Here is a 15,028-nt window from a genome sequence, read left to right on the forward strand (position 1 = left end):
ATTCATGTTACCTTGTCTTTGGATATCTCTTTGGAAGCTTTCTTTGAATGGATTTTTGGATTCTTGGCTTTTATAGAAATAATCTTTTGATCTTTGATTCTCTCTTTTAAATTTGCTTGCTTTTTATATACTCTGCTTTTAATTACCTGGGCAGTGTGTGGTTTGTGGTGAAGAGAGGCTTCAGAACCCTAGTGCAACAGGTCTATAGGGCTATCAGGGTCAGAGGGAACCCTGCTGTCTTCCTTTTACTTCTGTTTCCTAGATCTATGTAACTTAAGGTGTTTTTGCTTCCTGTCTTCATGAAGAGGCCACTTTCCCCTTCTTCTTCCCAAAAGCCTTTAGTATATCATTATTCCTAACTTTGGTGGAAGTGTCCCTAATGCTGACTCCCATGTCTCTATGTGTAAGGCATCTTGAGGCAAAGAGAAGCCTTATGTGAACATCAGGCATTAGGGACAATTCCACCAAAGTTAGGAAACTCTCTTTGGTCTATCTACTATTTTATACCACACCATAAAAGTACATTTTTTACCTTTGTTAACCTTATCTATATATTTTCTCTCCTGTTTCCTACTATAAGCTCACCTATAGAGCCCTGGCTATGCTTTACTTTACTCTGCAATAGATACCAAATATTCCTGCCCAAAAAATATAGACCTTTCCAAAAAGCACTGAGTAACAAGAGAGCTTCTGGCCATTGCGTTGTCTGGGAGCCGGAGAAATGGGTTGTGTTTCAAGGAAATGGGGCTTCTTTGCAAATTACCATCCGCTTCCAACATCAGCCTTCGAGGGAAACATTAGTCTGAAGGAAAACAGGCAGCTGCAGGTATCTATTATTTGTAATAGAAGGCTGGAAATAGGTTTGCTCTGCTCCGAACATGACTTGGGCATGGAAGCTGTCAGCAGAGAATTCTCTAAGAAAGTAGTGTTGGCACTTCTTCCCCTGAGCTTACATTTAAAAATATCTTCCGTTTTAAAGCATGTTTTCTAACCATCTCAGAGACACCTATCATTTCTAGGGAGCATTTCGGCCATTAAAATGAACATCCTCACCAAAAATATTATATTTATTCCAAACTATTCCGATTCTAGTTAATGACACCTCTTTCAAGCAAAGGAACAAGGACTTGTCAAAATTCATCTGGCAGGGCAAAGAAACCTAGAATTAGGTTCGAACTTCTTCAGGGTGGTTTTAAAGATTGACTGGCTTTGATAAATTAAAGGTTAATACAACTAAAAAGACCAGATCTGTCCTTTAGTTGACAGGTATGCATTGGGTATGAAAAGACCAAAGTACCTTCTAGCTTTAACCATCATTTCATTAGACAAGTGATGATTTTCAGAGCTGGCACTGATGATTTACAAGGAATTCTCCACTCACTCTGAGATTTCTTGGCAAGCAAGTTTATCTTTTTCCCCCAACACTGTAACTGCAAAGCAAAGTGGCCCTACCTCTGGCCTCTGAGCACTTTCCCAAAGGTTAGAAAGAGATACTGAGGTACAAGGCCAGGCACAGAAAGCAGGAGATGTGAGGCAACCTGCCCTCCATGCTTTCCAACACATACATGGAGCAGAGTTTAGCAATACGATTGAACATGCCCAGAATTTCAGGAAGAAGAGGTGGGTGAATGGCATGGGTTCTGGTGCTTAATTGTTCTGTCAGGGGACTTGCAGAGCCACAAACCTTGCACAATGATATTTTGAAAAAAATTTGGCTCCCAGCAGGTGTGGACCACAATTCCTCCATGGCTTTGCTCCTCTCTGAGCCATTTTAGGAAAGAAGAGGCCTTCTGCCAACAAGCAGGGACCCAAAGTTCACAATGAAGTCAGTTCTTGTTGGAATAAAGGACTCTCCTGGGTCATTGCCTCTAGGATATGATTGAGGGATTTCGTTGGTGGGAAATGTGCCTCCTGTGTTGCAGGATGTGCTTGTACACGAAATGATTTATAGTTTCCAAATCACGACCTCCCCAAACCATTGCAAACTGAATAGCAAATATCCAAGAAGCAAGCAAAGCCTTTAACAGCAATCACATGTGCTTCAGCCCGTTTATCAGCAGTGTCCAAATGCCAGCATCTGACCTTATCTGTGTAGTAAATTCATGGATTCATGTTTTCATCCAAAATATCTGGAGGCTTTAATTTTCAGCATTGCAGTACATATAAATGTACAAACAGGATACGCAGATCCACTTTCAGCTTGTCATTGCAAACACAGATACTCACACTAAGTCACATAGGAGAGAGGAAGATGAATTCTTTATATAATCACCTGCTAATTGGTCATCAGTAAGGGACACTGGCTGATGCAACCCCTTTGCAATAACCCTCCCATTACCACACCTCTTAGGCATTGCATCATGACATTTAGAGTCATACCCAGGTGCTCTAAATCAACCACATGTTCATCAAACAGAATTTTCTTTCATGATTAGAAATGCTGCCCTATTTCTAACATCTAGGACCCCCCAAAATTGAGTCACCCAGGCTAAGACATGCCAAGCTTTCCCCATCAAATCAATCATGATGTCCCCTTCACAGTCCCTTGACCCCGGCCCCGCTTACCCAAAGTATTGTGGACACCATCAGCCTCTTCCTTGACGTTCTCATCCAAGCGCTCCAGGTTCTGCACCAGCAACGCCACCACCTGACCGTCCACCTGGGATGCAAAAAAAGGGAGAGATGTTTGCTTTGGCCAGATCTCACACGAAACAAACCTGTGACCAGTTCTTGGCAAAGTGAGTGCAGCTGGGGTGTGTCCAGGGAAAGGCCACCAAAATGGTCAAAGGTTTTGAAACCAAGCCCTGTGAGGAACGGCTGAGAAAGCTTTAGCTTGGAGAAAAGAGGAAAAAAAGGCAGAGAGAAGAGGACTTGAGAGCAAGGTTTCAAGAATGTCCCACTGGGAAGAAGGGGTCAAGTTTATTTTCTGCTGCTCTTGAAATTAAGACACAATGGAGCAATGGATTCAAGCTGCAGAAAAAGAAATTCCACTTGAACATTAGGAAGATCTTCCTGATGGTAAGAACAACTGTTGGACAGTGGATTATTCTGCCTGGGAACCTGGTGGAGTCTCCTCCACGAGCCCTTCTCTTTTGGGAGGGCTTTGACTGTGTTTTCCTGCCTGGTAGAAAGAAAGGAGTTGGACTAGATGGCCCTTGGGGGTCTCTTTCAACTCTATGATTCTAAGTTGGTGCATTGCCAGATATCAAACGCTGCCAAGGGGAAAAAAGAAAACAAGAATCACTCTGGCAAGGAATGTTTTGATCAAGGAACAATCTTCTTGTCAAAGCTTTTCCCCCAGAAAACTCCACCGCAATGTTTTTTTCCCCCTTTAATTAATTGGGCAATTTTTTCAGAGTCAGATGTGACAGGGGGAGAAAAACAAGAAGAAAACATCTGAGGAATATGAACCTTGTCACAAGTCTGCTATTCCCCAGTCAAGTCTTGAGTGATTTATAATCTCCCTGCTTCCCAAAATGCCAGGCAGAAGCCCCCAGTTGTCATCAACCGCATCCAAGTCTTGACAGGTGCTCCTTCGCGAGGCTCAATGGTTACAGAGTTACCGTGAGTTTTTTTGGGTTGTATGGCCATGTTCCAGAAGTATTGTCTCCTAACATTTCGCCTGCATCTGTGGCTAATGGCATCTTCAGAGGTTTTGTTGGCAGTGAAGCAAGTGTGTGTGTGTATGTGTGTCTACACAAACACATACACACATATATACAGACACGCACACATACATACATACGAGGATCGAATGAAAAATAATGCCTCCACCTTGGTAATTCCTCAACAGATGGCAGTCCTGGTCTGCGGCAGGTCCTGGCTTGTTCGGTAGACTCTCCTCTACAGTTCCATTTAGCGGGAAGCCTTAGCATTGAACGGTTGTGTTGTTAAAGTGCGAAGTATAGAACCCTGCGCAGACGGTCGGCCAATTTCGACTTAAGCAACGTGCAGTCATGAATTCTTGACAGCAGAAGGTGTCACCCCAAAGGAGATTCATCAGAGAATGCAAGCTGTTTATGGTGATTGTGTTGGTGTGAGTACTGTTCATCGTTGGGCGAGTAAGTTTGAAGGTGTTGAGGTGAGAACATCTGACTTGCGTGACAAGCAAAGAGTTAGATGTCCTGTGACAGCAACCACCGAGTTTCACAAGCAAAAGGTTGACAGATTGATTCAGGATGATTGTCGTATCATTCAGAGAGAAATTTCAAGCATAATCAGCATTTCACCAGAACATGTGGGTCACATTATTGCATTGCTTGTGCATGATGGGTACCCAGGATGCTGATGCCTCAAATGAAAGCGCACAGACTTGAAATTTGCCAGGAACTCCTTTCGCGTTACGAGAATGAAGGTGACGCCTTTCTCCTTTGGGGTGACACCTTCTGCTGTCAAGAATTCAGTGACTGCACATTGCTTAAGTTGCATTGACGACCATCTGTGCAGGTTCCATACTTTGCACTTTAACAACACAACCGTTCAATGCTAAGGCTTCCTGCCAAATGGAACAGTAGAGGAGAGTCTACTGAACAAGCCAGGACCTGCCGCAGACTGACTGCCATCTGTTGAGGAGTTACAAAGGTGGAGTTATTACTTTTCATTCAACCCTCATACATATATACACACCTACCTGTGGAATAATGTCCAGGGTGAGAGAAAGAACCCTTGTCTGTTTAAATCAAGTGTGAATGTTGCAATTGCAAACTTGATTAGCATTGAGTAGGCATGAAGCTGCAAAGCCAATCAGTGAGGATCTCTGCATAGAGGTAACCTGGTCAGGGTTGGAGGGGGGGCATTTTTTCCTAAACTTCATCCTGGGTTTGCATTTGCTAAGCCAAATATCTCCACTGCTGTCCACAACAAGTCTCAAAAATGTCTTAGGAAGTGATGTTGCAGAGGAAAACGGATATTCAGAGGCCATTCTGCAATGCTTATGGGGGTGCGGTGGAGGGCTTTCTGCATGATTTGGGGACAAAACTGCCCAAATGTCACTGAAATTTATTTTTTTAATTTTTTTATTTACAACATTTATATCCCGCCCTTCTCACCTGAAGGGACTCAGGGCGGCGTACAAATTGGCAACAATTCAATGCCTGCACATAATTAAGACAGCAATGAAAATCCAATAAAACAATTAAAGTGGATGAAAAGCCTCCCTCCCATGCAAGTAGTGAGGCTGGAGGGAGCTGTTTCTGATTAAAATGATATTTTCTTTTGTTTTTTTTCCTCCCAAAACAATACAAGATGATAAATGTAAATACACTGCCATATGATGGCAATGGCATTATAATCGATTTTGTAGTCTAAGTACATTTTTGCTTCTGCTACTGCGGGCAAACCATCCTGAATGTAATTTCCAAAACATAAAGTATTAAAGATACTGGAACACATCTTCCCAATATATATATAATGGGTCCCTGGTGGAAGTTTTGGGATATCAGACACACTGTTTAGAAAAGCAAGGAACAGCAGCCATCTCACACCGAACACGTCCGCCTGCTTTGCTCTCTGCGATTTGCAGTTTCATCTCTTCTGTGTACATAAGCCTGAGTGGACACGGACGTGGCTCACACTCCATCTTCCAGCAGAAATTTAGCAAACTTCGTTGAGTCTCCTTTGACCAAAATTGGAATTATTCCAAAAATGGAAACTTCATCATTTAGGGAAAGGGGGCTAGTCATACATCTAAAAGTTGTTGTTTTTTTCCCTCCAGCAGCCCTGATGGAGGAAAGAGTAGAGGAAAGCTTTAGCTTACAAAAGTCCCATCTAAAAAGAAGATTTTGTTGGAGAGTGCAACCTTTGCATGATGAACTCACTGGTAGTCGGTCATAGGAATTTACAAAACATGTTGGTGGTTTACTTCCTGATTGTTTCTTTGCTCAAACCCTCTATTCCTGAGTCACTGAAAATACTTTTTCCTGGGGCTTTATGTGATGGCCAACTTATGTTTTCCCCTCTGTCTCTTTGACATTAGGCATATGGGAGCAAGTGTCCCTGGATGAGACACTCCATCCTTCCTAATACTATGAAGAACTCGATTTTTCTTTCACCTTATCTTGTGTGTGTTTATGCACAAGTTGTGAGTAAAAATATTTTATGTTGGGTTGTTGTGTGTTTTCCGGGCTGCATGGCCGGAAAAAAAAAAATATCTCACATCCTCTGAGGATGCTTGCCATAGATGTGGGCGAAATGTCAGGAGATAATGCTTCTGGAACATGGCCATACAGCCCAAAAACACACAATAACCCTGTGATTACGTCCATGAACACCTTTGACAACATATTTTTATGTTTTTTTACCTAAGTTGGGTCCTAGACTCTATGTGTTGGGGCTGTGTCTAGTCTTTCTATTCTGGCTTCAGCGTTCGTGTGCCATAAGCTCTGCTGCCAAAGAGATTAATCAAACCCATATTTTCAACATAAGGGGCTTCTATGCCCCATCACAAGTGGATTGAGTTCTTAAAGTTGTCATGCCTTTGAATTTGCAAGATACATTTAAGGTCTCTCAGCCATAAGGTCACCAACTTGCCAGCAGACAAGGACAGCAAAGCACTGTTTGGAATTGGGTCTTTGAGGTAGACAAAACCCTACTTTTCCCATCCCGGTGAAAGCAGATGGTTCTTTCAATGTTCACTGAAGCCACGGTTCAGAGCTCCCTTACAGTCTGAACCTGGATCCATGCCCACAGTGGGAACCCAACATCTTAGCAGCCAGCCTCAGTTCAGATGCACAGGGAGTCCTCATAATTTTCTCAAATAAAGAGAGGTTATTCAGATGTGGCAAACAGCAAAATCCTCTCAAAACTGGGCCAGTCAACGGGGCTAGAAGAAAGCACCGCACACAAAGGGATCTTTTGTGGATGCTGATTGTTTCTCTACAGGAGAGCTCTGCATCCACCGTGCAAATGCCTTCCCTTCTCTCGTCCCCAAACCCTCCGCTGCCCTTGTAACGAAGAGCCAGTAATTAAAGCAGCCCAGAGGCCAGCCGGCAGAACACATTCAGGGCAGCCGTCATTAACCTCTGGCGGGAACATCACACGCCTGCCAGGCAAGAGAGACAGCAGCCGCAGAGGCCGACAACAATGCTGCCGCTGGCTCAGCTCCTCCAGAAAAAGCTCCCTGACCCTCTGCCACCCCACAGTGAAGGAAAAGCCACCAAAAAGGGTTTTGCAAGCCTGGCTGCTCCTGCTCTGGCTACAGCTCATTTGAAATGGGAGCAATGAGAATACGTGGCACTTGGTCAGCTACCAGGAGCTGTTTGGCCAGCATCCCTTCTAGAAGTCAGTATTGCCTCCCTGGTCCCTAGCAGAAGATTTCTAAAGAAGGGAAGGCTCCATTGTAAAGCTCCACAGGAGGCTGCGTCAATAGGAGTAGCCGTCCCTTGAAGTTCCCAGAGGTCTGTTCCAGCCCCTTTCTGCCGTGCAGGGATCCACAATCCAAGCCCTCCCCACTTGTGGCCATCCTTCCAGCCTTGCACTTCCCTGCTTGCTCTGTCGTTGAATTGCACTGGCATTTTCTGGCTTGGAAACAGTCCACGTGAATGGGATCGAGATCACAAGCTGAACATGTCAACAGTATGATGCAGAAGCTTAAAGGGCCAATGAAACTCTAGGTTGCATCAGTTTCATTCATAATGCACCATTAAAATGCATTGCCTGTAACCCCACTGTGTAAACCTGGGGGAAAATACACTTCTAATGGACATGTGGTCACACACCGAAAGGTTATGTGGATGGTGATGTGGAACTTGAGGGACGGGCAAAAGAAGCTGAATCATGAACATGTGACAGTCATGATGAGAGTTGCATCATTCATTTTTATCCCTGTCTGATGACAAGAAGCAATGGGTATAAAAAAGAGGGCAGCAAGCATGTATTCTCTCTCTCTGCCACGATTATCTCGCTTCTGTACATCTGTTGCTGGTATCTGTGTCGTAACCATATGGCATTGGCTGGTAGGATATCAGGGGATTCTGATGTGTGTGCATATAGCTGTACATAAAGCAACGTTTCAAGATTGAAAGCCTCTACTTTGGTTTAGATGAAAACTGAATCAAAGAGTTTTCTTAAATAGTGAGCGGCACAAGGTCAGGCTGTGCAGTAAAATTTTGCTGACTACTGGTAAGGACTCTGCTATGTTTGAGTTGAGTTTTATAGCTTGCCTTTGAGACAATCAGTCCAGTGTGCAGCATATTTCAAGGGAGTGTGATTGAGGAAGGAGAAAACTATAAATCATGCACCTATCCCGCCTTCGACAGCATCCATTGAAAGATAGTGTCTAGACTGAGGAAAGTCCCAGTCCCACTCTTTTCCTCTTTGGTCAGACCTAATCTGGAAAAACCCAGTTCTGAGCACCACAAGTGAAGAAAGACAAGATGGAATGTATCCAGAAAAAGGCAAGCAAAATGGTCAAAAGTCTGGAAGTCATGAATCCCTCTGAGGACCAACTGAGGGAGCTGAGGAGGTTTCGTTTGGAGAAGAGGAAGTTGGGAAGAAAATGAGAGCCATGTTTAAATATTTGAATGGATGTCCTATTGATGAAGGATCAGGCTTGTTTTTTGCTGCTCTGGAGACTAAGACACAATGCAGTAATTGATTCAAATGGCAGGAAAAGAATTTTGAAACATTAAGAAGAACTTAGGAAGTCTCCTTCTCTGGAGATTGTGCCTGGAAGAAGGAGGTTGGACCGGATGGCCCTTGTCATGTCTTCTAGTCCTATGATTCTATAATACAAGCATATGCATTTTGCAGAAATAAGGAGAGGGCTTCTTGTTCATGGCATGTCTGGAGTCTGAATTGACCTTTAACTTATGGTGACTCTAGAATGAGAAACCTCTGAGAGGCCCAGTCCTCAACTAGGTCTTGCAAATTCAAGGTGACAATTACAGCTTCCTTGATGGAGCCTCTCTACCTCTAACAAAATATTTCTCTTTGGCAACCATCTTATACCAAACTGTGCATTACTGTTTTTTCGAATGACTCACATCATCTCATTATATGTTCAAAGAGTGATAGTCTCATCCCTGCAAATAAATAACTAGGGATGAAAGAGAGAAGACGGGGATGGGAAGGAGGAGGATCACTGAATAAAAGAACTGTAAATTTGGAAGATCATCCATGGCCATGCATTACCATCTAAGGCTGAACAAAGGGAAAGAGACAGTCTTGAAAGAGACAGTTTTACATAAGACTAGTGCAGCATGTGGCCCACAGACTACATATTTATCTCGGAGCCCATGTTTGGAACCATGATTCCTCCAAGCCTCCCAAAGATCTCGCTTCCTCATTTTTAAAATGACACAATTTTCATATTTGTCCAAAAACCATGTAAAAATCCCCCTAAACTATGAAAAACTACCCCCAGACCCCCCCCCCCCAAATCACACCCTAAGTACCTCCTATTTTCAACAGTAAAAATGGTTGGGAATCATCCTGGACTACTCAAGTCTAGATGTAGTTAGATAGATGATAGAGTTAGATTGAGGGAATCCTTTCCCTGTTTCCAAAGCATGCCTAGACAGGCTTTACTGTGTTTCACTCTATCCTGTTTACGTCACATCCTTTACTTTGAAGTTAGCAGAAATATGACTCTCCAGGAACACTAACTTCTCATTGGTCAGAATGTCTTTTATGGCCCCAATAAACTGGACCATGAGGTTGGAACCATTTTGGTTCTCTCTTCTCCCTTTGTTCTTCAAGCTAACAACACGTCCTGCCATCTCTCCTGGCAAGATGTAACTATTTAGATGTTTGCTATTTTTCCTTTCTTATTTTTCCTTAGAAACCAGTCTAGAGTAGACTAGACAGCTCCCAAGCCTTTCTATCTACAATAGAGTTCTTTTTACCTGAATAAATACTTTTTGAACTTTTATTGAGACTCTGCAGTCCATTGAAATCCTAAATGGTCAAAGGCTTCCCTTTGCTCACCCCATGTAAGTAACTGCTGCATTTGAAAGCTTTTGCTTTTGCTACTCTGCTGAGTTTTGGTGGAATCTCCCCCAGAGAGGGTTAAATTGAGTCTAACTGCTCAGAGATTACCACAACAAAAATGACTACTGTAAGTGACACAAAATCACATCTGGCAAATATAGCCATCATTCTTGGAAACACATGGTTGAAGATAGTAATATTGAGGACTGGGAGGGGGGTTAGGATATGTTAGAAAGATGAAATTGCTCCCCGGCCCTCCTGCCATTGCTCTTACATTGCCCAAACACTCCCATGGCTCTGACTGTAAAATGAGAGGGTGGGAAGAGACTTTCTCAGCACGACTCACCAAGGCGTCTATGAGGACTTCGGCTCCTTCCTCGCTTTCGTGGAGAGTGTCGATGTCGGTGAGCTCCTGCAGAAGGTCCACCACCGCGATGGAGACATGTAGAGCCAGTTAAGGGAAACAAGGATAGAGAACGGCACTGCGGGACATCAGTGCTATATGGGAGTTTATGGGAGGAGACGGGAAGGAGGATGCACAGGAGACTCTAGAAAGGCTAAAGAAGGTAAAAACCTAGCTTCATTGCTTCAGACAATAAATTTCAGATCAAAGGATAGACAGCCACCTAACTTTGGTAAAAGACTCTGATATCTGTGTGTCAGTTATCTCGAGGCCTCCTGGTGCTCCTTTCTCAAACAAAGAGCCATAGAGCACAATAAAGACTTCTTTCAGGATAAAGGGGAAAGTGATGTCTACATGCAAAACCTTGAGTTACAGAGATCTAGCAAAGAGAAATGAAAGCAAGATACAAAGTCTGCTCCCACAGGGTTTCCTCTGTGCCTATAGAGAAGTGCTGATGCTTCTTCAGTTCCAACACTGCCATCCTAACTGCTATGAAGGTTTTAAATTGTTAGCGACATACTGTATTTACTCAAATCTAACGCTCACCTTTTTTGGCTAAATCGCTTTGCCAAAATTATATGATCATCTTAGTACTGAGCCAAAGCAATAGCGGGAACTGCTTCAGGATCTTCACCTGGAGCTCTGATCTGAAAGATGCCACCTTGAATGTAATGGCCAGGGCTAAATGCTACGTAATCCTGGGATTTGTAGTTTTGTGAAGCACCAGAATTCTTTGGCAGGGAAGGCCCAAGACCTTGTAGAACTACAGCCCCTATGACTCCAAGGCAGTTAAAGTGGATTCAGTCTACATCATAGATGCACCTCAAGGTTTTCTTTTCAATTGCTGGAAGCTTTGTTGCTTTAACACTTTTGTTTTTAAAGCCAGAATTATTAGTATAAAGCCACTGTAAGGCACACTTTTTTGACGAAATTATAAAGAGGTCACCTTTTGCTGCTGTGCATTATGTTTATCAGCAAATACTAATTTTGATTTCAGGGTTTTGAAAACTGAGCTGCGCATTAGATTCGATGGCACATTAGACTTGAATAAATATGGCTAATATGGTAACTTATTTCATCAAAAAGTTTTTTTTTAAGACTAGGTTTTCAGATGTACCCCTTCGGGTTCTGCTCATAGGAAGAAAGGGAGCAATTCTACCCTCCGCTGAAAATAACCTGTCTGTGCTCCTAAAAGATGCACTAGTGATGGCAATGGGACCAAGAGAAGGCTCTCTGCAAGAAGGTTCAATGCAAGGTCCTATAGAACAATACTAGCTGTGCCCGGCCACGTGTTGCTGTGGCGAAGTATGGTGGTATGGGAAATAAAGTATTGAGGAATTGGTGGTAGTTTAGGTAAAGGGTAAAGGTTTTCCCCTGACATTAAGTCCATTATAAATGGGTTCAATGGGTATAACTGTGTGGAAGGGCCTTGAGTCTACACTGCCATATAATCCAGTTCCAACAAGATAATCTGTATTTTATAGGCAGTGTGGAAGAGGCCTAAGTGAGGCCTAACTCTGCCTGTCCCCAGTCGTGTTTGACTCTGGGGGTTGGTGCTCATCTTGAGTCTATACTCTCATATAATCCAGTTGAAATCAGATAATCTGTATTTTATAGACAGTGTGGAAGAGGCCTGATTGAAGTGGCCCTGGGCTGAGTGGGTTGCTAGGAGACCAAGTGGGTGGAACTTAGTCTTCTAACTGACAGCAGACCAAGTGGGTGGAGCTTAGCCTTCTAACTGGCAGCAGTTGGATAAAAACAATTATTCCTCTCCCTCTAATTAGGACTTTATATTTCTTTTCTTTTTGTTGTATGAACGTAGAGGCATGGATGAGGGGTTGTGCTGCCAAATTTAGTGTTTCTGGGATGTGTAGTTTTGTTGTTTTGTCCTAGGCCGAAATTTCATTACCCTTTTATATATATAGACTAGCTGTGCCCGGCCACGCGTTGCTGTGGCGAAGTCTGGTGGTGTTGGTCAGTCTACATTAGGTTGTATTTATGCTGTGACCTCCACCCTTCTTTATACTCACATTAGTAGTAGTATTTGAAGTCTGTTACCTTCTTCTATTTTTGTGTTGATTGATCATTGCTTGAGATCCCTGTTGTCTTTGGTTTGTTGTTAATTGTAATGTCTGATTCTGCTGAGTGCGGTTTATATTTTTATTGTGGTACAATAGTTTGTTTGTTTTTTTGCCTGTGTAGGTGTTTATTATTATTGTTGTTGTAGTGGTCATGAAGGTTGGATAAGTTAGATGCTTCTGTATTGTTTTTTGGAGGCCCAGTGTAGCACTGACTGGCCTCTCAGCCTCAGTGCCTGGCTGTTTCTTGCCTGTGATGGTGTTGATTCTTATTGTTGTTGTTGTTGTCATTGTTATTATTGTAATTGTTTTTTTGGAGGCCAAGTGTGAATGTAGGGATTGGGGAGGTGGATGAGTTGTGTTGTCAAATTTTGTATTTGTTATAGTCACAATGCGTTGTTGTGAGTTTTGTGGGCCTGGATTGTGGTTTTGTGGTGTGGTTGTGTTGTTACAACTGAGAGGCAAGGTTTTTGTGTTGTGTTGCCAAGTTTTGTATGTCTGGGGCGTTTAGTTGTGTGCCAAGTTTTGTATTTCTGGGGCGTTTAGTTGTGTTGTTATAGTCACGATGCATTGTTGTGAGTTTTGTGGGTCCGGATTGTGGTTTTGTGGTGTGGTTGTGTTGTTACAATTGGGAGGGAATGCTTTTGTGTTGTGTTGCCAAGTTTCGTATTTCTGGGGCGTTTAGTTGTGTTGTTATAGTCATGATGCATTGTTGTGAGTTTTGTGGGTCCGGTGTGGTTTTGTGGTGTAGTTGTGTTGTTACAACCGGGAGGCAAGGCTTTTGCATTGTTTTGCCAAGTTTTGTATTTCTGGAGCGTTTAGTTGTGTTGTTATAGTCATGATGCGTTATTGTAAGTTTTGTGGGTCCGGATTGTGGTTTTGTGTTGTGGTTGTGTTCTTACAACCGGGAGAAAGGGCTTTTGTGTTGTGTTGTCAAGTTTTGTATTTCTGGGGCGTTTAGTTGTGTGCCAAGTTTCGTATTTCTGGGGCATTTAGTTGTGTTGTTATAGTCACAATGCATTGTTGTGAGTTTTGTTGGTCCAGATTGTGGTTTTGTGGTGTAGTTGTGTTGTTACAACCGGGAGGCAAGGTTTTTGCGTTGTGTTGTCAAGTTTTATATTTCTGGGGCGTTTAGTTGTGTGCCAGGTTTCGTATTTCTGGGACGTTTAGTTGTGTTGTTATAGTCACGATGCATTGTTGTGAGTTTTATGGTTCCGGATTGTGGTTTTGTGGTGTGGTTGTGTTGTTACAACCGGGAGGGAAGGCTTTTGCGTTGTGTTGCCAAGTTTTATATTTCTGGGGCGTTTAGTTGTGTGCCAGGTTTCGTATTTCTGGGACGTTTAGTTGTGTTGTTATAGTCATGATGCATTGTTGTGAGTTTTGTGGGTCCGGATTGTGGTTTTGTGGTGTGGTTGTGTTACAACCGGGAGGCAAGGTTTTTGCGTTGTGTTGTCAAGTTTTATATTTCTGGGGCGTTTAGTTGTGTGCCAGGTTTCGTATTTCTGGGACGTTTAGTTGTGTTGTTATAGTCACGATGCATTGTTGTGAGTTTTGTGGTTCCGGATTGTGGTTTTGTGGTGTGGTTGTGTTGTTACAACCGGGAGGGAAGGCTTTTGCGTTGTGTTGCCAAGTTTCGTATTTCTGGGGCGTTTAGTTGTGTTGTTATAGTCACGATGCGTTGTTGTGAGTTTTGTGGGTCCTGTGTGGTTTTGTGGTGTGGTTGTGTTGTTACAACTGGGAGGCAAGGCTTTTGCATTGTGTTACCAAGTTTTGTATTTCTGGGGCGTTTAGTTGTGTTGTTATCGCATGATGCGTTGTTGTGAGTTTTGTGGGTCTGGATTGTGGTTTTGTGGTGTGGTTTTGTTGTTGTAACCTGGAGGCAAGCCTTTTGCATTGTATTGCCAAATTTCGTATTTCTGGGATGTTTAGTTTTGTTGTTATAGTCACTGCGCAAACAACTTTATCATTTTATATATATAGATAGATATATATAGATGGTCCTTCATGCAACCCGGAGTTCATTTGCATAGGGCTTTATGGGTCATCACTAGCACCTTAAATTGCACCAGTGGGGATGCAAAGGTAAGAAAGCAGCATGTTTCCTGCATCTTTTCCAGGAAGGACCAAAACCAGGCAGGGAAGTAGAGCAGTCCATCTCATCCCACGCTTTTCCCACCTGAGCAAAAATCAAGGATTCAATGCCATGGCCCTGTTAAGTCTGGAACATCAGTATGCAAAGGGATTTTGCAGCACCTTAGAGACTGGATGAGAGAATGAAGTCGGGAACACAGGCTTCCAAAGAGCAAGCCTTCTTCCTCTGATGCATGACTCAGACTCAGTCTAAGAAAGCATCTGCTACCATCTTCGTTCTCTCAGCCTTGAAGAAACCAAGATACAAAGGCAGCACACATCAATGTTTACCTTTTTAAACAACTTTTTTTTAAAAAAAGAAAGGCAATCTGGCCCTAAGGATAGACTTAAAAACACTATTTTTTTCCTCAAAGAAAATAATGAATAATTTGAGAATTTTTTTTTGTCATGACATAATTCAGAACTTCTGCACAAAATTCACTCACGTGTGGTTGTTTTGCAGCAAGAACAATAAATGGTTACAGAAATG

The 15,028-nt window shown here is 42.9% G+C and overlaps 1 protein-coding gene across 1 annotated transcript in view; it reads right to left on the bottom strand.

Moving 5' to 3' along the window:
- Nucleotides 1-15,028, bottom strand: part of ctnnbl1 (catenin beta like 1) — a 168,888-nt gene that overhangs the window by 92,709 nt on the left and 61,151 nt on the right. Inside the window, exons 5-6 of the mRNA XM_062979756.1 lie at nucleotides 10,274-10,369; nucleotides 2,566-2,659 (exon numbers count right to left, since the gene is read on the bottom strand). Coding sequence (XP_062835826.1) covers nucleotides 2,566-2,659; nucleotides 10,274-10,369 — 190 coding nt within the window. The remainder of the gene's footprint in view (nucleotides 1-2,565; nucleotides 2,660-10,273; nucleotides 10,370-15,028) is intronic.

Source organism: Anolis carolinensis, chromosome 4 (assembly GCF_035594765.1).
Source record: "Anolis carolinensis isolate JA03-04 chromosome 4, rAnoCar3.1.pri, whole genome shotgun sequence".
NCBI classification, from domain to species: Eukaryota; Metazoa; Chordata; class Lepidosauria; order Squamata; family Dactyloidae; genus Anolis; species Anolis carolinensis.